The 24,826-nt window shown below is 38.2% G+C and overlaps 4 protein-coding genes across 4 annotated transcripts; all 4 read right to left on the reverse strand.

Annotated features, from left to right (window-relative positions):
- Window positions 1-2,549: 2,549 nt before the first annotated feature.
- LOC133864249 (F-box protein At5g07610-like) lies at window positions 2,550-6,039 on the reverse strand. The gene is made up of 2 exons (XM_062300534.1): window positions 5,907-6,039; window positions 2,550-3,954 (listed from the first exon to the last, which is right to left on the reverse strand). Exon 2 carries the CDS (start codon window positions 3,916-3,918, stop codon window positions 2,794-2,796), a length of 1,125 nt encoding a protein of 374 aa, XP_062156518.1. The 5' UTR covers window positions 3,919-3,954; window positions 5,907-6,039; the 3' UTR covers window positions 2,550-2,793.
- A 1,295-nt stretch (window positions 6,040-7,334) lies between these two features.
- LOC133864511 (uncharacterized) lies at window positions 7,335-8,095 on the reverse strand. Its single transcript, XM_062300864.1, has one exon. It carries the CDS (start codon window positions 7,967-7,969, stop codon window positions 7,478-7,480), a length of 492 nt encoding a protein of 163 aa, XP_062156848.1. The 5' UTR covers window positions 7,970-8,095; the 3' UTR covers window positions 7,335-7,477.
- Window positions 8,096-10,704: 2,609 nt separating this feature from the next.
- LOC133862570 (acidic leucine-rich nuclear phosphoprotein 32-related protein) lies at window positions 10,705-14,746 on the reverse strand. Its single transcript, XM_062298404.1, has 2 exons — window positions 13,191-14,746; window positions 10,705-11,405 (listed from the first exon to the last, which is right to left on the reverse strand). The coding sequence occupies exons 1-2, from the start codon at window positions 14,334-14,336 to the stop codon at window positions 11,124-11,126; spliced, it is 1,428 nt and encodes a 475-aa protein (XP_062154388.1). The 5' UTR covers window positions 14,337-14,746; the 3' UTR covers window positions 10,705-11,123.
- Window positions 14,747-16,815: 2,069 nt separating this feature from the next.
- LOC133864239 (plant-specific TFIIB-related protein 1) lies at window positions 16,816-24,274 on the reverse strand. Its single transcript, XM_062300525.1, has 3 exons — window positions 23,606-24,274; window positions 18,579-18,737; window positions 16,816-17,902 (listed from the first exon to the last, which is right to left on the reverse strand). The coding sequence occupies exons 1-3, from the start codon at window positions 24,185-24,187 to the stop codon at window positions 17,069-17,071; spliced, it is 1,575 nt and encodes a 524-aa protein (XP_062156509.1). The 5' UTR covers window positions 24,188-24,274; the 3' UTR covers window positions 16,816-17,068.
- Between the last annotated feature and the right edge of the window lie 552 nt (window positions 24,275-24,826).

Consider the following 24,826-nt stretch of genomic DNA (forward strand, 5'->3'; position numbering starts at 1 on the left):
TGGGGAAAAAGAATCAAATTAATGTAATCATATTAAGCAATACCTCAACTAATTAAAATGTCAATTTCTTTATTGTAAATGCCAAATGGGGTTCCATAAATCACAGCAATTTTAGCTTTTACGTCTTAAAATTTACTTTCTGCATGAGAAAAAAAAAAAAAAAAAAACAACTTTTTTGCATTGGAAGAAGGTACCTGATTAGAGATAGGATGGTTCTCGAAGGAGAGAGAGAGAAAATCTGTTGCATATTGAAATTTCCATAATAGAAAGGAGACCCTGTCCTTCCGAATGGCCTCCTACAAAGGTGGACTCCTCTCTCCCTCAAGTGACGTCTAATAAACCTTCTGTTTTGCCACCTCTAACTTAGCTTGAGTTCGTTATTCCTTTTACCAGTTCCTGGCTATGCTTTTGCTTACTTCTCATCCATCTTATGTCCACCCTATAATTTCCTTTCAGGTAACCAATATTAACTTCAAAATATAAACCCCCTCCGCATTGCACGCTTGTCTTCACACTTGTAACAAAGCACAACCTCAGACAAACAAATTGATCACCGGCCTGCTCTCTCTCTCTCTCTCTCTCTCTATATATATATATATATACACATATTTGTGCAATATATATAGCTTCTTAGCAAGTTAGCATGTTGTGAAATGGAAATGAGGTTCAAAGTATAGTTTTACGAAGAGAAATGTTATATATAAGACTTATATTTCACTTTTATCTTACTTTGTTGACATAGCATGCCAATCAGCTCTTGTTAAAAAACAAAAAAATTAAAGCTCGTATCAATAAAGTGAGATAAAAATGTAGTGAATGATATTTCTCATTTATAAAAACATCATAAAAGTTTCAAAAACTTAATGCAACTTATGTCTCTATGAATCAGTGCAATGAAGAGATCCTTTTTATGGTCCAAATTAAATTTCATATATTTAACAATGTATATATTGTCACATGATGAATATATTATCACGGTTTTTAAATGATGTGGCATCATATACAGCATTAGATTTGACAAACCAATATTTTTAAAATGCCATGGAACTATATACACTGTTGGATGTAATGAAACAAAATCTTGATGGTAAATTGATATCATGTGCCTGTAGTCCTGGTAGATAGACCAAACATAATGGCTAATTAAGCTAAATATTATACCAGGCGAAGGAAAAAGGAAAGACGTAAATAATCGATATGATTCACTTGGATATAAGTGTTGCTCTCACAATCTCATAATAGAGATATGTTAACTGCACAACTTTTACACAATAATTGGACAACAATGCTTACGTGTAATTGAGTTTTAATTAATTAATTTTTTTTTTTTTAAAAAAAAAATGTTGAATAACATTAAGGGAGGGGAAAACTTACTTACAAATAAGCATTGTTATGCAATTGCTGTGTAAAAGTTGTGCAGCTAACATATCTCCTCATAATATAGCTTAATATTTTATCGAGAAAACTTCACTTAACTCCCTAAACTTTCATCATTTTTGCAATCACTCTCTAAAGTTCAAAAACTCTCAATCTAATCTATTCAACATTAAAATGTTTTCAATATCACCCGTCCGTTATTTGTTAAATCTTAATAGAGGCCTTAAAAATTCTCAAAATATCTACTTTTTTCTTTTTTCTTTTTTTTTTTTTCCTAAAATAAATTGCCAGTATCGGATATGGTGACCCACATTATGACTCATAGGTCACTACTGGAACCAACTGTGGGTCTAACTGAACTACTGGAACCAACTTTAAGAAGATAATTACAAAAGAGATGAAAGTCTAGAGTATTAAGCAAAGTTTCTCCTAGTTTATTAATCTTTGGAAGATGCAAATTTTAGAACTTTTTATGGAGACCCCAGTCTCCTCAATGGAAATCTGTTGAAAAACTAACAAATTTATATACATCTATATTGCTTTCTCTGGTCAGAAAACTGTTTCGAGAGGATAAGCAGATCCAAAATGTAGTAGGTCCAGTGGTCCACCATATGAAATTGAGGACCCGAGGAAAACACTGAGGCTGAATGAAATTCCAAGGCTATATAGGAGAACTTAGAAATTAGCGATCAAATATTGCATACGTACATTTATCCAACCAGAGAATAACACGTGGTTTCTTGTTGGATTGGAATTTCCAAAAATTAGAATGCAGAATTTTAGTAAAATTCAAGCAACTTCGAAGAGAGAAGCTACAAAGGATTGAGATCCCTAGCAATGTTTATGTACTGCTCAAATTGCAACTTAAAAGAGGGAAGAGCTACATTGGATTAACATCTCCAACAATTTAGGCAATACATTATAAGAGAGTAAACTCATTTATCTAAATAAATTTTAACTATCTGACCACCTACTCGAGCAAGTAAATTCCATGTGAACTCACATGTGTTACCTAACAATTTGCGCAGCAAATTCCTAAAAATACCAATCCAACTACAGAATTCCCTGCCTTGAGCAGCCTAGAGTGCGGGGTCCTGCACATGGCCGCCTAAAATAAAGGTCCATTAAACTGAACAATTTCATGAAATTGTTTCATTTACTTCTCATCCTAGTTCTGAACCCCAAATCAGATATATTTTGTATTCTGCAGCAAAAAGACCGAAAGTAGCAAGATGTCAAACAAAAACACAGCCAAATTTGATAGCTAAAATTCTACGAACACAAAAGCCCAAAAATTATTTCCCCAACTATTATTTAAGTTACAAACCATTACCACCTAATATAACTCCCCAGCGTGTCATCTTCTGGCTACACAGCGTTGCAGATGAGGTAGCCACATATGATAAGAGAGCCAAACTAAATTTCAACAAGGCTATTCACATAAGCAATGATTCTAATATCATCATCAGCTTCACCGCTAAGTCGTCCAAATTCTTTAGTCTTCATGTCGTATGAGTAAAGCGTTTTATGGCTGCGAAACACGATTACATCCCCGCTCGCAAAGAGCACAGCTCCCCTATTGTATGACATAGATCCAGGACATGAAAATCCATGAAGCTCTGAAAATGAAACTCCGCGAAGCTCCGAGCTGTTGTTGATATTGACAGTAAGTTTTGTATCCCAAGCCTTGACTCTGCTGTTCATCGCCATCGTGTTTGTGTAGGGATTGGACAGCACACTCACAGTTAGTGACTGATTATAAGCACTGGTTGATGTAAGCTTCCCATTCATCACACCCAAGCAGCCATTATGACCATAAAGGCGTTGTGACCGCTCCATGGTGAGATCAAAAGCAACAATTCCACTACTCTCTGAAAGCCAATAAACAATTCCATCCACATGGACACCTGAGTTAGGAATGAGCTTTGTGGCACCAAAGTATATCTCACCAGAAATTCTCCAGGATCCTTCTGCAGAGGAATAGATCTCAAATTCACATGTATTGTCAAAGTCAGCAGATGGAAAAGCACAAATGAGCTTGTACTCAGCAACGAAGTTGAGTAACGACGGCTCAAACATCAGTACAAGGGAAGGGTCAGACCCATGATAAGCATTGGGTTTAGGGAGTTTCTTCCACTGCTTGGTAACAGGATTGCAGATGTAGTAGGCCTTGTCACCAGTGTGACCCTGGCAGCATAGTAGGCCATTGGAAGAAGTCTTGATGTCAACTGGTTCAGGCAGAAACTGCAAAGATGGGTCTGGAACACCATAGGAATTTGGGTCAAGGGAGATAAATGAAGGTGGGTTTGAACTAGATTGACAAAATAAGCCCGAGACATCATGGAAACAATTTGACTGATTGTGGGCAAAGAAAGGAGTTGAGATCTGGAGCTTCCAGTCCCTACAAACTGTCTTGAACCTGAAAAGTGATTTAGCAGGAAGAAAAGGGAGGGTGTGCTCCCTTATTATGTCTTTGAGGTCCATGTATATCTTGTTGTTTCTGTTTGCAATGATGTTATTTGATCTCTTTCCTCGATCCATTAAACCTCTTATCAAATTTCTTTTTCAGTTATTGAACTGTAGCAACACATCGAAGTTTTTGTCAGTAAAATGGAAAATTACATAGATATAATAAATCTAACAAAAAAGGAAAAGAAATGTAGAGAGCAGACATAAAAGCAACAAATTTCCATATCCACAGTATAGATTTGGTTTTTGGTTTTTCATTTTTTTTCTCAAAATGCTGAACTCTGATGTTTCATAAGTTAGCTAAATCAATATGCAAACTCTCAATTGCTTCAATGTTTACCTCCTATTCAACAATACTAGTATTCTACACAACAGCTAAACCAATAGGTGACTTAAGATATGGTTTGTGGCAGCATGCAATATTCAGAAACAAGTTGATGAGTAAAACATCATGCATATTAGTAATTATTTACTTGACCATGTCATGGAAATTCCTTATTGGTACTATTTCCAAACTAACAACTCCGTAATGCCATGGATGAATCACAATTTCAATAAGGAAATACAGCCCATCATAAAAACCTATAAATTCTTTTTTTTTTTTTTTTTTTTTCTATGGAAAAGCTCTGCAAGTCATATTCATGAATTGAACAAATCATTTTGCAGTTGTCTTTCATACTTAGAAAGCAAAATCAATCATTTCTCTTTCAAAGTATTGGAACACATTAGAAATACATACTAACATACCCGAATTCAATTCTCATCAGACAACGAACTTAATATAATTATCTATTTCTAAACAAAATTACAAACTGGTCAGATTCTGCTCGACATTATTTGGCCACATGTTAATATCAGTCTACCCCCATTTCCATTCAAACAATGTCACCAAATCAAAGTAGAGAAAGACGCCCGCTAATAGAAAAAAGAGGCATATCCCTTCCAGTTTCCTTTACTAGTAAGGGAAGCCATCACCAGGGCTGATGATCCAACCCCAAACGGAGATGCCCATTTGTTTTTTTGATAGGTAATAGGCAGAATATATTAGAAAAGCGTAAAAGGCGCCCCTAAGCATATAGGGATTATACAAAAAGGACACCAAAAAAAAAAAAAAAACCACCCGAAAAACCCAAAAAGAAATTCTACATCAAACACCCGAGATGCCCATTTGTTAATATCAGTCTACTCCCATTTCCATCCAAACAATGTCACCAACTATGCACATTTTGGGCTACTTAGAACTCAAAACGATTGGCTTACTCCAAAAGAAAAAAACCACAAAGAACTATCAATTTGCTAGAAATTTTCAGTTCTATACTAAACTTTGCCTTCTTTAGGTACTCATTGTTCCTCATAAAAATTGCACCATGTTTTACCTAACTTAACAATAAAAATTTCCACTAATTAATGCTTAACAAGGTGGCCCTATTTTCACACCACGAATGGTTGTTTCCACAACATTGCCTCTTGTAGGTTGAGATCCACCGAGTAAGGAGTGGTTTGGAATTAAGAAAATTTACTTTTTCAAGAACGTTCAAACTCCGATTGATTCCCGGTAATACGATTTACGAGCTCAGAAAACATAATCCAAGTCCAAACAAAACTACACATACAAAGAAAAATATGTAATAGCCAAAACTAAAATTTACTGAAAAAAATAAAAAATCACGGAGCAGAACTCAATGCAACTAATTGGCACCGTCTAATTTGATTTTTGTTCATTTCTACTGGTTATTCTCAGAAACAAAAAGAACCTAAAATTTTGTTAACATTTCCTTCGTATTCTCTGCAACCAAACAGGCCCTCGTAGTGATGACACGTATAAACAGATCCCTTTTACGCGATCAAATAGTTTACATACCGATGATCAGACTGGAAAATCCAAATATTTCTCGTTAAGAAAAGTGAACAACAGCAAAATAACACATACAATTTTTATCCAAACGATGCAATAGTCTAAAGGAGCGTGCTAATCACGATTAACTTCATGATTATGGAAAATCTAACATCTGCAGAAAAATATTAAAATAATATCATAAATTTGATATCAGCGACTGCACCTCAATTTCGATCGGCAAGAATCTTTGATCGAGACGGCCAGAGAGAGTGAGTAAGAGATAAGAGATTTGAATTGTCCGGGGGTTCCCTATAATACGAAAAGACACAAAGGAAAAAGACACACAGCTTGACTTGTTGCAAAAGGAAGTCTGTTTGGATTTCGGAATATTATATGCTAGCCGAGGACTATCACTATCCTACTCCAGCTATAGGAGTTCACAAGGAAAACCTTGCACTTTGTTTGGAACCCAACTGAGTTGGAAAGAAATTTGTTTTCATTAAAATTTTATGTGGTTCACATATATTTAAAACACACGTGCCAATTTGAAGAAAACTTTTAACTATAATAGAATTGATTTTTCTTTTTTTTCTTTTTTATTTGAGATATGGTAGCTAGGAATTCTATGCAGGCAGAAAATAAAACAATAATTTCGAATTATAAAAAGAATTTAGTTTATCTCTTTGGCTTTTGTCTACTCCAAGAATAATAGGTGTGAAAAGGTTTATAAAATGTATTTTGTGTTTTAAAAAGTGTATCGCATTTTGAGTTATTTGTTTAAAAAATTAAAATTAAAATTGCCCCTTTTTGCCTTTTTGTTTTTTGGTAGCGCGCGTAGGGAAAATGGACATCTACAAGAAATTTATAGCCCCAAGGCTGAAAGAGGATAATCTTACATCTGAATTCAGAAACAGTCTAGCCCAATGGAACAAATATTGGTAGCAACTAACAAAAAAAAACAACAAATATTGATATTGAAGAGTCAATTGGTTACACACCAAGTCCTAAATAAAGAGAATTTGCAAAAAATTGGGAAGATTAAGTACAAAGTGTTCCGTCCGAATTTAGCGGAGGTTATTAAGTTAGATGCTTAAGTAAGTATTGGTTGGAAAAAATAATTAGCTTAGGAAATTTGCAGAAGAAAAATATCTTACTAAAATGATGTGTACTTCGTGAGTAAGTTTATTGTATTTCTTTTATTGAGTGTTTTTTCACGCTTGGTTAAAGAGAAGGTCGATCTATATGATAATTGACTTGATTCTATAGCCCTTATTCCGTTATGCAAACGTCTATCAACTCTTGAGAATAAAAGAGCGTTAAGAGTTCAAGTGGCAGTGGTTTGAATACTATACCCACAGTGTCTCTCTATTGCTTAATTTGCTTGTACCAATGTCCATTTGGACTTGGCCTGATTCGGTCTATCCATATATAAGAATAATTAAGAATGTGCCTGTTGAGGTAATTTTGGGCCATGAAAGCTCTTTTCATTTGGATTATTATTGGATAAATTCAATTTAATTATCTAATTAATATTCTCAAAAAAGTATAATAAGTAGAATGTACGTGCATCCACTGTGGCATATATATCGTGCTTCTTATTACCTAGCCTCGAAGGTTTTTCAAGCCAAGATGTTTAGCGCGGAGATGAGAAATATATATATATAAAGAAAATTAACATATATGTAAAGAAAATTATCATGACAGATAAACGTAGCCACAGACAAAGGATAGAATTGTAGTGGTCGTAGATACCACATTATCCTCTAGAGAGAGAGAGAGAGAGAGAGAGAGAGCTCAGCCAAAGCACTGTTCAGCTGGGAGAGGGCCGGGAATATAACCCTGCTCAAAATACTGCAACCCGAACACAACGACAATGGCAAGCAAAGTTAAGTACGATAGACCTTCAACAGCTCCTAACAACCCGAAAGGACCGTTAGGCAGACCCGAACCCGTTTTGGTTTTGGTGTACAAGGACCAAGCTACAATTCCCACAACAACTAGGTAGCTGACGCCCTCTATTGCGCCTATCGAGCCCCCTGGCCCCGGTGGGAGGCCGCATCCTGTTGTCTTGAGCGTGTAGAGGGACCAGCCTATCACTGGGGTTGAGACCAAGCCACCAGCTATTGCAGCTTTCTCTGTAATGCCGTTGCCGCTATCGCTGCTCTCTTTTGCCATGCCCAAGAGTTTGAGTGGTGCATGCCATCTCGCTCTTCCATGTCTGAAATTGAAAGAGTTACTCCGTAGTGACGGTAAGGAGTTAGTTGATGCTGGTGACAATAGCAACATCTTTGAGGTTCCCAAGATAGAGAGTTGGCCTAAATCTAATCCTACAAATTTTCTTCCGCAGAGAGAAAGAGAGAGAGAGAGAGAGGGGCAGTCCTGCTAGTTATTTTCAAATCATCAGTGTATCACATAAAGCAAGATCAGTGGTTACTAGTCGTGGCACCTTATCCACACGTACACATATGTTTTTGGCAGGAAGTCAAATACGGTGTTCATTAGTCAAAGAGTGTGGAGTCTATCAAATACGTTTATATTCATCCCCCTCCGTTTAATAAAGAGATCGAGACCATTAAAAGTAGGGTTAAATATACTTTCTTTTTTTTTTGTCTCGAGTTTTGAAAATTTTATTTCTTAATTTTTGAGTTTTAAATTCGCATAACAAATAGTACTTTAATTTAAAAAAAAGGCTGAATTAATAACTCAGTTAAGTTTTTAGTCCAAAAACTAACGGTCTGCCACCGTGTCAACCCATGAGGATTAATTCGTGTTGTAATATAAAAAAATTTTTAAAAAAATTATTTTATGACAGAAAAAATAAGAACAAAAAAAAAAAAAAAAAAATCAAGAGTTTTGGTCCTTGGGGGTGGCCAAACCACTCCCAAGGGCCACGGGAGTGGCTCAGCCACCCACAGGCCAGCCGGTCTGGGGGTGGTTTGGCCACCCCAAGGGCCAAAACACTTATTCTTTTTTTTTTCTCTTGTCATGGGGGTGGCTCTTTTTTTTTTTTTTTTTTTAAAAAAAAAAAAATAAAATTGTAATTTGTTATATTGTGACATGTGTCAATCCTCAGAGGTTGACATGTGGCGAACTGTTAGTTTTTTTTTGGATGGAAAACTTAACCGATGTATTAATTCGGTTTTTTTCCAAAATTGAAATACCATCTGTGATGCGAATTGAAACTTAAAGACTAAAAAATAAAATTTTTAAAACTCAGGGACCAAAAATGTGTTTAACCCTTAAATGTAAAATAAAGTTGAAAAAAATAATAGGTTTTGAATAATTTTTAGGGTTAAATACATCTTTGGTCCCTGAGTTTTGACAACTTTATTTTTTAATTCTTGAATTTCAATTCGCATCACAGATGGTACCTCAGTTTTGGAAAAAGACCGAATTGATACTTTAGTCAAGTTTTTTGTCTAAAAACTAACAGTTCGCCATGAGTCAACCTCTGAGATTGACACGTGACACTATATAAAAAATTTTAAAATCTTTAAAAAATAAAAAAACAAGGTGGCTGGCCCCTTGGTCACCATGGGGGTGGGTGGCCGGCCACCCCCATTTTGGCCAAACCACCCCCTTGTTTTTTTGTTTTTTAATTTTTTAGTATTTTTTAATTTATTTATTTTTTAAAGATTTTTTTTTTTAATATAGCGCCACGTGTCAACCTTTGGTAGACCGTTAGTTTTTGGACGGAAAACTTAACTGAAGTACTAATTTGATCTTTTTCCAAAATTGAGGTATCATCTGTGATGCGAATTGAAACTTAGAGACTAAAAAATAAAGTTGTCAACACTTAAGGACTAAAAATGTGTTTAACTCTAATTTTTAATTGGATGGATCCCAATAAAACAAATTAACTTAATCACTATCAAGCATTACTACATTAGTACATTATATGTTGATGTGATAATTTACTTTGTATATCGACTGCCGGGCAAATAAATTTAATTGTGAGGTGACAGTTCATATGAATTATCATATTAATTTGTAAGTGAACCGTTTAAATAATACTTACTACACCGACCAACAAATAATTAAATTTAATTGTAAGTCATATGAATTGTCATATTAATTTGTAAGTTTAACCGTTTAAATTACACTTACTACACCAACCAACAAATAATTAAATTTAATTGTAAGTACGCCAATTTGTAAGTAAATTATAGTAAAAACTATAAAACCAACTAAACAGCTTGTTAGCTTGGCGAGCATAGCTGATTAAAGTTGTTGGCTCTTGTAGCTCAATAGCCCCATACAATAAAGGGAGCAAATTTTAAACCGCCCACCTATTTGCTTATTAAAGTTGTTGGCTCTTGTAGCTCAATAACCCCATCCAATAAAGGGAGCAAATTTTGAACTGCTCACCTACTTACTTAAACAGAAGGGCCTCTAATATTAATTTTTATATTTACTGTCGAAAGTATTAGTAAATCAGACAACAAATGATCTAGCAATTGCAGAGAATCCAGATCCTCTATACGGGGATCAGGGTATACCGTATTACACAGATAGATCATCGATCAGTTAACTGCTCAGGAAAAAATAGATAGCTTAGTTAACATCAGCTGGATTAGGGTCGCAAGAGTCGTAAAAAAGGCTTCTCAATTGTCAGTAAAGAGAAGATCAGCTGGAGCTTGACCTGGCTAAGTGAGTCGAGCACTCGGCCTCGCTTGAAATAGATATTAATAAATTGACTGCCACATGCATTTGGATTAGGACTTTATACCATCCAATGGAATCACAAAAAGTTCAGCTGCTTCGCCCGCAAAGGTTAAACAGAGGAGAGACGACGTTAAACCGTTGGATCAATGATAGATTCCTAGTGTATAGAACGAATATCACACGATCCATCATCACAACGTTTCCAGTACCAGGAGGTATTTGCACCGCATCCTTCCCCATCAAACCAAAATAAATCTTATTGCCACCTGGCCTTTCCTGGGACAATAAATATATAGAAAGCAACCTACAAATATTACACGTCAGATGTAAAATAAGACAGTACTGAACACGTCATAAGACAGGAAAAGCTCAAGCCCACTCCACTTGATTGAATAAAACATAAAGATAGTAACTATCTACAAGCGTTTTACAACCCCCCTTTTTTTTCCGAAAACTGCTTGGAAAAACAAAAGAAAAAAACAAATTCCAGGAATTTTTTTTTTTGGTCACCTCCTACTAGTCCCCTTCTGATCATGGGCGGTGAACCGCTCATAACTGTCATTTGAAAAACAAGGTGCAACGGCTATATCAGAATAGCTAGCGGGGACATGAGCCTAACGACTTTTTGAACTAAATCACTAATTGTCCAAGAAGATGGCCAAAATCACTACCATACTACTACCAACCAAACTATCATCTAATGTGAGGTTCACCTGTTTCCATATTTGAAAGACATTTAACATAACATTAACATAGGAGATCTGACAGCTGAGCGCTAATGGTGCTTCTTAGATGACTTGCTGTAGTCACCGTCATTTTCCTCGTCATCATCCTCACCATTGTCATCCTTGCCGGCGTCGGCGTCCTCATCCCTTTTCCTCTTAAGGTGTGAAGAAGAGGGTGGGGGCAGCACTTGAACCTCGTCATCATCTTCAACTTCTTCCTCCTCTTCAGCATCATCTTCTTCATTTACTGGTTCGATGTCACTACCTCCATCATCATCTTCTTCAGCCTGTGCCACTGGCTGAACTAAGTAGCCTGCACCACAGTCTTCTTCCTGACATAAAAACAAACTTCTGTGAGTTGATAGATTTAAAAAAAAATCTAACATAAATTATAGGATGGTACTTCAAATATATAACAGGAATTCAACGAATAATCTCAATAACCGAGGAAACCTCAAACTAACAGAAGAATGTATCCATCATAAGATAACCGACTACCAACAGAAAATCCAAAGAAATAATCTCAGTATTGAGCAAAACTCAAATTAACAATTAAAACTACTTAATATCACCAAAAATCATAACAGAACTTGCAAATAGTTAAATACAAAAATTGAAATAACGTACAAAAGCAGTCAATGGTTTACGCTGACAATGGGAAGGAAAACTTGTACTCTTGAGTGATGAAACATGGTACCAAAATATACTACTGCACTTTTGTTTCCATAAATACAAAAAATTATGAAACAAATCAAATACACCGAACATGAACAAGCGAATGCATCCACAACAGTAACAAATATGTATTGGACAAAATTGAATAATATTAAACGAAAACATGCAAGTTCAGAAATCAGAGTAAAAAAGTCCACATTTAAAAACAGATCGACACCAGAAGGACGTTAATAACTACCCATGTTGATCAACAGTGATTTCCCATTATATGGTGTACAAAGACAGCTCCATTATCAATTCAAAAGTTCTAATGCAGCTGAAATTGAAGCACACTTGACAAAATTGGCTTTAAGCAATTTGCTCAGCAACTTTATAACCATCATTTTTGTTTGTCTAAGATTCCACAAAACAAATCTTACCACGAAACATGACAACAAACTGACTGTCGGGACTTTAAACATCTAAAATATAACACTATGTTTGCCACCTAGGTGTTTCTACTTTTGTGGACTTTCTTAATTTATTAGTTGTTCCTCCCGTTTAGGGGCTCTCTTGTATACTTCCCGTGTATTAGGGTTGCGCCCCTCTGCGCTTTTTATTGAATTTTATATTACTTATAAAAAAAAAATATAACACTATGTTTGACCAAATATATCGTGAAATATTGGAAACCTGAAAAACCAAGGGAAGATTGAGATCAAGGAAAACTACTGATATCGGAATAATCAATAATGTGGAAACCTATAATTATGAAGCTTCACCACAAGTGAAAAACTGTGTCAGAAAAAGATAAGTTAGAAAAACAAATCTTTCTTTTTTTCTTTTTCTGGATACAGGAAGAACTTAAAACATCATGAAAAACATCCCAACACAATTGGTATCGAGAGGAATAATGGGGAAAATTTCAAAACCTGTTTACTGCCAGCCGATATTTTAATATTGTGAAATCAAGTTGCAGTGAATTCAAAATTTACTTTTTTATCCACTAACAAGAACGTAAAACAGTTCAACTGAAGAATGCAAAGCAGAATATGCTTAACAACCTTTTTATCCACTAAATAGAAATATGCATTCGAGTACCATATAAAACTCAGATCAAGTGATGAATGTGCTACGCATTAGCTAGGGCTGGAACCACATTAGACACAAGAGTAGCAATTATCTTATTTAAGCAATTATTTTCCTAAATACTTTCAGGTATCAAGCATCGCAAGAGAGCAAGAGCAAATCAACACCGAAATAGAATTCATCTTGCAGATGCAGAAGATTATATGAAAATCACGAATCTAACACACGATTCAATCAACAAATCCAAACAAGAAATATCAGTAGCAACTAGAAAATAAGACGCATAAACTAGCAATAAAGACACGTCAGTTAGAGGGAAAAAAAATGCCAGAGATTTCAAAGCTGATTTGCACGCAAGTAAAAGGGAATCTCACCTCTTCCTCACCCTCTTCTTCGTCCTCAAACTCTACCTCTTCTTCAACACCCTGCTCTTCCTCCCCAGTCTCACCGTTATCCTCCTCATCTCCAACATCCTCACCCTGCTCGTGTCCATCAATCTCCCCCTCCGTGCTCGCCAATTGCCCTGTACTCTCCGGCTCTGCAAGATCCCCCTCGTCATTGTCCACTTCCTCTTCTTCATCCTCGTCATCCTCTTCGTCGTCCTCGTCCTCCTCATCATAATCAACCCCATCTTCCTCATCATCACTGTCCTCAATCTCGTGCACCTCAACCACATCATCATCTTCACCCTCTTCCTCATCAATTTCCTCCCCCGATTCATTGTCTTCATCATCATCAGCGTCTAAATCCTCATCACCATTCACTCCCTCCACACGCTCAACCCGAAACCCGTTGGACTGATGATTTGGCCCGTTCACTATCCTAGCCGTTTCGGTCTCCTCCTCATCGGCATTGCTCTCCTCGTCCTCATCCTCGTCGACATCAACAACTCCTTCAGGCCCCTCGCTGTGCCCGTTGTTCATCCCATACGGCCGATCCTCACCATCAATTTCGCCACTCCCGGGATCATCCTCCTCTTCCTCTTCCTCATCCTCCTCGTCATCGGACTCCGGCCGCTCATTCTCCTCCGCGTCCGTCTTATCCAAATACTTCAACGATTTGATCAATCCAAAAACCCTAGATCGATAGTCCTTGACGCGAGTCACTGGGCACTCGTAGAGATCCAGCGAGACGAGCTTAAGTTGGGCGAGCGGGGCGAGATCCTCGATGTACTGAATCCTATTGTTGGAGAGGTCGAGGTCTCGGAGCGAGTCGAGGCCCGCCTCGACTAGGAACTCGAGGCCGCCGGCGATCCTATTGTCGGAGAGGATGAGCTTCTGGAGGTTCCGGAGTCGAGGGAACTGCTCGAGCGACGAGACGCCGATGTTAGCGATAGAGAGGTGCTGAAGGTTCTGGAACCTCTCTAGAAGGCTCGGAGGGGGTAGCCGGCCTTGCACGCACTTTACGGCGCCGTCTAGGGTTAGCGTTCGAGCCGAGGCGTGGTCCGTTTGACCGTCTAGCGCTGTCTCCACGGCTCGCTCCCAGATCTCGTCCATCAAATACGAAACCCTATATCTCATACACCAATTTCTCAATACCTCCCTAAACGAATCGTTTCAGAGCATGGAGAGACAATTTCGGAGCCAATTTCCCTGTAAAACGAACCAGAAATTTCTTATTCATAGAAGAAACCAAAATTTTTTGGTAAGACAACCCTAACCCTAACTCTAACCCGAGCCCTAATCTTAACCGTAGATATGAAAATCGATTTCAAGACCCAATAACTATCCTTTCTCACCGACTTTTAACCCCAAATTTCTTTCTTTTTTTTTTCAGATGTACGGACTCTCTTCTGCAAGTTCGAAATGCTTCAAAGGCACAAATAGACCCCTCTCTCTCTCTCTCTCTCTCTCTCTCCCTCCTATTGGTTGGAATAGGCGAGTCGTGATAAAGCTCGAGAGAAGGGGCTCAGGGTGCGTGGCTAGGGTTCGGGGTTTGAGGTTGGCCCGTGTAGTTGAAATGTGTTTGAACTGCTAGAGCGTGGACCGTCGGATTGAAGAGGCACGCATCGATGACGTGGATAAATGGACGGTTTAGATTTGGGGTTAGTGTGTTTGTTTTTGAGAAGGATCTAGGTAGATGGGGAGAGAGAGAGAGAGAGAGTCCGACACGTCTCCTTTGGGTATAAATATCGGGGTCCATAGAGATATGCCACTATTGTTTGAGTGAATTACGTGTTTACCACGATATCTACGGACCAACGGATTAGCACTTTGCTCTAAATTCATTCTTCTTCTTTTTTTTCTTTTTTTCATTTTTATGTTTTGGTTTGAGAAAGAAAAATGGAAACAATTTGGAGCTTAGTTGTGTTTATTTATTCTTCCATCCAATAATTAACGGATTAATTTATTTTTTTTAATCAGTAAGATACCTTAAACATCAATTTATTTGTGTTTTATTAAATCTAAATGGATTTTATGATTTTCAATATAGATCTTGAAAATCTTGTTTCTAAGAGGAAATTTGATTTTATAGATTTTGAGCCCTTCGGATGTAAATAATGCAATGATATGAACCAAAACACTAAATTGAACACCTATCCAAAAAAAAAAAATGTTAAATAGTGAATTGAATTGTTATTTCCTAAAATTCACAACAAGAATGACAATGGATTGGGATTTGCAACGTGTTTGAGCTCTTAATGAGAGAGGACTCTCATAGAGCATAAACTACTTGGGTAGTTGATTGACTGTCTATCCAAATCAGCTACAATTTGGACCGGGATTTTTAATCTAACAAGCCTGCATTACTACAAATTTTGGACGATTTGATTTCAATGATTAGATGGTTCAGAAAAACTTAGCTAGTTTATAATGCGATGTTAATATTGACGTGTAATCCTTAACTAATAAGTAATACCTTCGGTGCGGATTTATTTATTCATTGGAAAGAACTGATTCACTCAAGACATTTGTTGTGTTTCTTTTTGCGTACGTGTGTCCCTTTCACAACTTGAATATTAGTGTTGTTTCGCAATAATAAGCCAACCAAGCAATATGCATTAATAAAAGGGAAATCTTAGAGTTTCTTTTAAAAAAAGTTTGAAATTTTTTTATGTTAACATGGCATTTTATTTTATTTTTAATAAAAATATAAGAGATAAATTAAATTGTAATTTTTTTTATTAAAAATATAGTGTCATGTTAGTATAAAAGGACTCTAAAAAAACACTAGAATGAATTCTAACCTTTCTCTTAAAAAAAAATTAAAAATTGAAATATTCTTTTGCCATTTTTAACTTTTTTGGTGGATTTAGCAACTTGTAACAAATAAATTTTAAATTATTCGATTATTTATTCGAACATTTAATATTCAAATTACTAATAATTTAAAGAAGAAATTATTAAAAATGTCAATCTAAAAGAAGGCTTTAGTAGCGGCAAAGACGTACAAGAGATTTTTCACAAAAGTGTCAAATCAAAAGTTGAATTGGAAAAGAGCATAGCTTGTGGCCTCAGATGTGACTATTAAAGTTGCTATCAAAGGCCCTATATTTCAACAAATCATACGTATTATTATTTATTTCCAACAAAAAAATTGCAAATTAATTGTAATAGTTTGGAAAACGACTTCGAAAGAGAATCTAGTCAAAGACGATTCTTTTTCCCTAATACACAACTTCCATCAACGAAATATTAAATACTTAAATGGATTAGGATCCTCTCAAATTCTTTGCCCGAATTTGATACAATTCAGATGGAGAAGAATATTACATCATATTCTTTTCCAAACTCACAATAAACCCCTTAAGCAATTGTCTTTGTTCCTAAAGTATTAACTAATCTTAGAGCAGTTGTTTTGTTGAATATGAACTCTAGAAAAAAAGTGCATTGAAGCTCTTGACCAAACAGGTAAAAGCTATAAATGTGATTGAGATCATAAACCTGACGGCACCCTACTTAACCAAACAAATTAGCCTTGTTAGACCATATAACATTCTCAATTCGGCAATGCACTTGCTTTGACAACTTAAAAGAATTAAAATTGCTCATAACAAACTTTATGATATTTTAGAGGCATATACATTAAAACTGACAATTTTTTACACGAACTGTAAATTCGACATGAATATAATACGAAATTAGCATGTTAGAATTAAAAGGGTCTGACCCGTTTAATTAAATGAGTTAGATTATGATTAACTTAAACAATCTTATACCCATGCCTCGACATGACCTAAACTTGACATGCAAACACGAATTGCCACCCCTAATTATACACCATAGGAACAAGACAGAATCCACTTATGTGGCTAGGTATCTCCACACTGATTGGCATTTCTAGTTCCATTTAGGCTCCCAGCTCCTTGATGTTCAGCATAACCAGAAACTACACTTGGTGGCTGAACAAATCGAACGTTTGGAGGAGGCACGGACATAGATGGGGGCCAAAACTGCCTGGAAACTGAACTTCCACTAGAAGTTGGGAGACTCACAAGCTGGTTAGGCTTTAGGGAATTAGTAGTTGCATGATTTGTATCCTGATCTACCTTCCGCTCCAAGTCTTGATGGTTAGAGTGCAGTTCATTGATGTCTGTTCCTCGAGAGAGATTCTGATTCTTGTCCGCCACTGTCCTGGGACCAGAATTCACAAATGGAGCCTGGGGTTGCCAGAATGTGGGTGGTCGGCTCAACACAGGGTTAGAGGCACTATGAGAGTTACCCCTACTTTCAGCTTCCTCTTTAGCTCGGGCCGGATGGCCCATGTCTGGACACTCAACTGTTTTGTTACCTTTAATTTCTGATTGCTTGTCTCTGTCCGATGAAGGGGTCACTTCAACTAAATCAACTTTAGGCGCTGAAGCACGGCCTGAAGCAATCACAGTTGTGGGAAATGCTCTCTCTGGAGGAACAGCTGGGGTGTAATTACATGGGAGCAAATCATCCCAATTCTCTAACAGCTCCTTGTACACTTTACGGAGAGTGACCTCAGTGAGGCCTGTCACCTTACAAATCTCTGCCTGGGTTTTGCGTTTGTCTTCTAATTGGCAAGCCAAATAAATAGCAGCTGCAGAGATGCTAATAGGATTCCTCCGAGTGCAGAAGCATTTGTTGATAACAACTTCTCCAATGTGAGTTGCAAGCTCCTAAAACAACAGGCAGGACTACGGTCAAATTTGATGAGGATAAAAAGCTGGAGGGGCATAAAATTCTCACTAGAGTGAACTTCGATGTAAAACAGTTGCAAGTTTTATCATATCACATCAAATTCCAACACTAGCAAAACGAAATAAAGACCATTTCCTACGAACAAAAAAATAGCATCATTAACCTGACTAGATGATTTGAGAAAAATGGAGAAATGCCAGTGCAGCAATTAATGAAGTCTTCAGATGTGGACTAGAAGGTGATCTGCAACCAAAAATGTCATCCTAACATCCAAAAACAGTTTGGTTTCCAGTGTAATAGCCGATATGAAACTAGCAAGATCAGATTCAGACTCTTGCGACCATTTGGAATTAAAAAGTTATTTTGAGATTCCTGTTTATCGGAGTTGTGAGTCTGAAGGGAAAAAAGAAGGATAAATCCTTCTTTTTTCCCTTCAGACTCACAACTCCTCCGATGCATTATAACACAATTCCCTTTTCTCCAACTTGATGTGTTTTCCCAATATCTTCTTGGCAGAATATCCCCGTAATCTACCTATTGTATGATTACCACACCACGTGATATCGAGGATTTTTTAGTGCAGGAATTTTAATTTCAAGTCATTCAAATTGATGATAAGGTTCAAACTGGTACTCTGCACTCAAAGAAGTGTACCTGGGCAGATTTGTTGAGTTGGAGAAGTGTGCAAAACCTTGGCATATGGACCGATATGGAATTGCTATTAATGGGCTGGCTTAGTTGTAGAGCTTCTCCAAGTATCTTGATGTACTTCCCAATCTCCTTCTGGGGTACATTAGCTGCAATTGAAATTTCCTGGCATATACAAACAGATGCCAAATTATAGAAGCCCTAAAGTAAAAAAGAATTGGCAACAAATACTACAAGTGACAAGTACAAAAAATAGAGGATTCATTTATAAGCAAGCGTTCTCACTAATCTCAAGGGACAAAAGACTAGCCATTGCAATAACACCATCCACTGTGAGCTTCATAAATTAATATAAAAAATGAATAAGAAGAATTTAGAATCCCATAGCAAGTACCAAAAAAAAAAATTTGAAAAAATAACTAAGAATTGATCTATTATGCTGCTTAGAGAAGTTGGGGACTTCACTACTATATTTTGTGAAGGAAACTGTCCCTATTTTGCCATTGGGAAACATTTGTGCAATATAAATCACTTGCATGAGACAAAAGACAATAACTATTGATGTTCTCTATCATGCTAGACAGAGGAATGAAACAACTTCTAGATCTACCTGATGTGGAGAAGTAATTCCTAGGAATCAAGTTGCTGGCCACCATCATGTAGGCTTAAAATCAGCAAGTTTTAAAATCATAAAACTGTTTTGCTGGGAAATGACTCCCATTCAGACCAAAATCCGTAGGTGGCCATTTTTTTTTTTGATGAATAAGTGAGCAATATTATTACTAACAACTAGGGCTGAGCATGGGGCGGGGGGGGGGGGGGGGGGCGGGGATGGGGATTTTTTGACCCCGCCCCGCAGAGGTGCGGGTTCCCCAAAGTGAACCCGCACCCCGCAGAAAACCCCTTCCACCCGCACGGGGCGGGGCTGCGGGGCGGGGCTGCGGGGCGGGGATCCCCGCGGGTATGCGGGGATCCCCGCGGGTTGTGACCCATTAACCCTTGTGTTCAATTTTTTTTTTTTTTTACAGGGGAACAGAGCTCTGGGTTGCAAAATACAAAGAACAGAACAAGAAACCCAAATCCAAAACATCACATAGTCGGCTGAACCACACAACCAGCTAGAAACCCAAATCCAAAACATAACTCAAACCAAAAATCAACATACGGTTTCCCCAACATACACGGCCGAATCTTCACAGGGCCAACAGGAAATCCATACCCAAAATCATTTACAGATTCAAATCAAACTCATGAAAAACAAAAAGGAAAACCCTCACTAATCAACAACGAAAATCAATGGAAGCATCAGATTTAAAATAAGGGAAAATTGTAACGTATCAAGCTGCTGTGGCCTGCTGGGCGCTGGCTGCTGCTGCTCTGTGCCGGACCGTGCGTGCCGTGCGGGGAGGTGACTAGGTGAGCCGATGCTGGGATGGGAGACTGGGGGCGGCGCAACTCAACAGAGAATCAACAGATTCCCGATCTCCTCACTCCTCAGTCTCTCGATCTCTCTCTCTTCAACAGATTCCCGATCTCCTCAGTCTCCTCAGTCTCTCGATCTCTCTCTGTGTATCTCGACTCGGCGAGAAGAAGTTGAAGAACAAAAGAAGAGGAAAGAAGAATAAGAAAAGGAAGAGGCAGAAGCCGCAGACAGAATAGGGTTAGGTTTTCTCCGTGCCGCTTGGCGCTTTCTTCCTTCTTTTCTTTTCTTCTTCTTTTTTTTTTTTTTTTTTTTTTAAAATATGCGGGGCGGGGCGGGGACCCGAGAAAATTCAAGGGTCCCCCCCGCAACCCGCCCCGCACCGCGCGGGGGGGCCAAAAACAGCCCCAAAACCCGCACCATGGGTGCGGGTTTTGGGCTCTGCGGGGAGGGTTGGGGCGGTTTCTGCGGGGCGGGGCGGGTTTCTGCGGGTTTTGCTCAGTCCTACTAACAACCATCAAAGTACAAAATCCGTAGGTGGCCATACAAGAATATGGCATTAGAGTCAAAAGATAGCAAATGGATAGTGGCTCAGAACACGAGGTTGGCAACTAGAGTCCTTTCCAGCAATAACTGTCTCATTTTTTTTTGGATAAGTAATCAAATTATTATTAAAAGCGAAAAGCGCTACTCAAGTATATAAGGAGTATACAGAAGAAAACGCCTAGGTAGGAAGAAAGAAAAGAACAAGAAAATTATGAAAACTAAGCTCCCAAGGAGCTTCAAATGCAGTTGTCCAAGTAAAAAGAGTAAAAAAGAGAAGACTCAAGCTCCGTCGATGATCTCTCATGATGCTCAAAACTTCTGTCATTTCTTTCCCTCCAAAGACACCACAAGAGACAGGAAGACACCATCTTCCACACAACACTCTGAGTTTTCCCACTAGTCCACCAACAAGCAAACAAGTCAACAACACTACTAGGCATTATCCAAGACAGCCAAAAAAGATTGAAAACGGCATTCCATAAGGCTCAAGCAACCTCACAATGGAGGAGAAGATGATCCAAGGACTAATTGCCTCATTAACGTTTTAATACAAGCAAACACCCAGATCTAAACAGAAAATAATCTCACTGCTCGTGATGAATAATGGAAGTAAAGGAATTAGCTCTATCACTAGTCATGCAAGTGCATGCACTTACAACAGCCTGCTTGCCACTGATTCTTTTTCAGGCATATAACAGTAAATAATGCAGCCTTGTAGTGCAATTCTCATGAGGACTAAAAGAAATATACAAAAAAAGATGATCTCATATGGTGCAAGAACATGTATAACTAGTGTGGCCCTAATTCAGTAATTAAAAATGTTTTCCTTGCCAATGTTTCCATGATGCACATCCTATGTTATCGCTTAACCCATCCAGTGATTAACTGGTTTCATCTACAAATGGGTAATGCATTTAACTGTGAGGACTTCAAATAAAAATTATTGTATTTAAACACAAAAAGGATGAGCTAATACAATAAGCACAGAAATATCATTTATGGAACTAATGCCCGTCGCCAAGGATGCATAGAAGGATCAATGCAAGCAACCCATTAAGATATAGAACCATATGCAAAACAAATAATCATTGGTGTGAACAATCCATTTTTCTTGCCAACAAAACGATATGAAAGTAAATTTTCAAAGAATTGACAAAAAACCGAGGCAGATTTCAGGTTTGAAGGCAAACCCCTCTAAAAGTTCACTGTTCTGTGCTGGAGTTTCTGATGGAATGAGGGCACTCTTGCTTGAAGATCTGCAGATGAAGGAAGGACTTCTCCCGGTCAGATATCTTGGGATCCCTCTGATTTCCTCAAAGCTATCAGCTGGGGATTGTAAGGCTCTTGTTGATAGAATTACAGGCAGGATTAACTCTTGGACTTCCAAAAAACTTTCTTTTGCGGGTCGGTTGCAGTTGTTGTCCTCTGTGCTTTTTAGTCTCCAAGTATACTGGGCGAGTATCTTTATCCTTCCTAAGAAGGTTCTCAAGGATATAAGCCAAGTTTTTAACTGGTTTCTTTGGAATGGTGGGGTTGAGGATAATGCAAAGGCAAAAGTGGCTTGGAAGGATGTTTGTTTTCCTAAGAAGGAGGGAGGTTTGGGATTGAAAGACTTGGAGTCCTGGAACATCTCGGCAATTATGAGACATATATGGGTGATGTTTGCTCGGTCTGGCTCTTTGTGGGTGGCTTGGGTGCAAGCCTATTTGTTGAAGGGGAAGAGTTTCTGGAATGTTTCTACCCCTCAAAATGGTTCATGGTGCTGGAGAAAGCTCCTCAAATTTCAACATTTGGCTAGAGGTTTGATCCGATTTGAGGTGGGTACTGGAGAAAATATCCATTTATGGATGGATAACTGGCATCCTTTTGGTCCCTTAGTGGAGAAGTTTGGCTTCAGAATTGTGTATGATTCTTGTAGCAATTTGGAGGCCAAATTAAGTTCTGTCTTGAAGGATGGTATATGGTGTTGGAGACCGGCTCGCTCTGAAGATCTTGTAGAAATTCAAACTAAACTTCCAGAAGTGTACTTGGGTATTGTTGATTCTCCTGTTTGGACTATCTCCCGTTCTGGTGTTTATGTTAGTGCAGATACATGGAACCACTTCCGAATTAAGAGAAGCTGTGTCAACTGGTGGCCTTTGGTTTGGCACTCTTACTCCATCTATAAGCAGGCTTTTATTTTTTGGTTGGTGTTTAAGAATAGACTTACAACTGGAGATCGAATGCTTGCATGGGGGTATAAGGGAGACACTGCTTGTGTATTTTGTCGGAATGGTACAGAGAGTAGAAATCACCTATTTTTTGGTTGTGGGTTTTGTTCTCGCTTATGGCGAACTTGTATGGAACGGTGTAATATACCAAATCCTCCAAATGATTGGGAGGATATTCTTGAGGAAGGGTGTCGAAGTTGGAAGACGAAGGCCATGAGAGGGGTTCTTTGTCGGTTGGTGCTAAGTGCCACCGTTTATGAAATTTGGAAGGCTCGTAATGCTATTCGGCATGGAGGACAGATCAAAATTGAAGAACAAATATTAAAATCTATCATTTGGGAAGTCCGGTATAGAGTTTCGGGAAAGAGAAGTTTTAAGAAGAATCTGGAAAATATTAGTTTGTGTTTGAACTGGAACATTGATGTTAATGTTTTGGTTTAATCTAGTTGTTAGTTGGTAGATGAGTTTACAGAGGTTTCCTCTGTTTTGTTTGTGGTTTAATTGGTTTTGTCGGTGTTTGTACGGTACTATTCTTTTTGTTAATATCAATTTCTACTTATTCATCAAAAAAAAAAAAAAAACCGAGGCAGAACTATTGCCTTCTGCAATTCAAAGCAGGCAACATGAATCGCAATCTTTGTTTTCCCCAAAAGGCCTTAGCTCTACACATGAAAAATCCCAGCCCTATTTTCCCAATCTAACCACACACAAAATGTGTATAGACTATAATGTGAAAGAGCAAGCAAATAGCTTCACATTCCTCAAAATCAGTTTCCACTGCACAAATTAATTCCAAAAGCTCCAATAAAAACAAGCACAAAGAAAATAATAGGGAATTAGAGTGAAATTTGATGTACCTGGAGGGTCCTGGGCTCTTGGGCCTCCCTAATGGCCTGGACAAGAGCGGCAGTGGCGAGCGCCTCCACGCTCCGATTCCTCAAACAAGTGGCGGAGCAACAATCCCTAAACAACTGGAACGCGTGGTCGGATATCTCGTGGTCCAGGCCCAGAATGGAGGCCACGTCGATGATTTGCATGTACGCCCTCAGATTGTCGACGACGACCGTGGAAGATGAAGAGGAAGATGACGATGATGAAGAAGAAGTTTCGAGAGTGCGCTCGAGCTCGGCGAGGTGGCCGGAGAAGGAGAGGCATGAGCGGAGGAAGAGAGGGCTGGGCTCGAGGGACCAGGTGGAGAAGGCGGTGATGAAGCCTGTGGGCTCGAATGGGTCCTCTTCGTCGTGGTGCGCCTCGACGGGGGGCAGGTCGGGGGTGACGAGGCAGAGAGGGTTGTCTTGTGCGCGGAGGTGGAAGAGGTGGTGGGGCTGGGACTGCCGCTCCTCAATAACGTGCCCGCACGACGCGCACTCCGTTATGGAGCGGCCGGAGCTGGTGGTGGCGCACCGCCCCTGCGCCAAGGAGCAGTACGGACACTTCATTGCACGGCTTGCGAGTGAGGGTCGGAGCGACAGCGTTGTGTGGGATGGGCTGCTTCTTACTGGGGCTCAACTAGTGTAAAGACGGCCTGCCTGGCTTGCTTGGTTAGAGCCAGCAATATACACTCAACTATTTTTCTAAATTTAAATTTAGAGTATAAAATTATTTTTAACATTCACATCAAAATATATTTCACAATAAATTCACTTATATTTATCTATATTAATTAAATACTTTTTTTTTATTCTTATTATTATTTTACTTTCATACTTTTTGTCATTTTTATTATTATATAATTCATGAGGCCTGATTGGCATGAGACATTTTACTGTTCCCTGCCAGCCACTTTTTTGGTAAAAAAATTATTTTTTATAAAAAATAGTTTTTTTAATTGAAATAGCTGGTTGGGGGACGGTAAAACTGTCCCCCAACAAACATTTCCCGTAATTCATTGGGTAACACTATACTTACGTAAGAGTTTAAGAAAAATATAGAAAAATTAATGTGGGTGACTTTTTTATATTTAAGAAAAGAATCCACCTATTAAACATATGTTACTAATACTCTTAGTTACTAAATCTATCACCACGCTAACTGTAGAGATTCTTATTATTTTTAATTAAATGCTTTTGATTTTATCA

Source organism: Alnus glutinosa, chromosome 3 (genome assembly GCF_958979055.1).
Source record: "Alnus glutinosa chromosome 3, dhAlnGlut1.1, whole genome shotgun sequence".
NCBI lineage: Eukaryota > Viridiplantae > Streptophyta > Magnoliopsida > Fagales > Betulaceae > Alnus > Alnus glutinosa.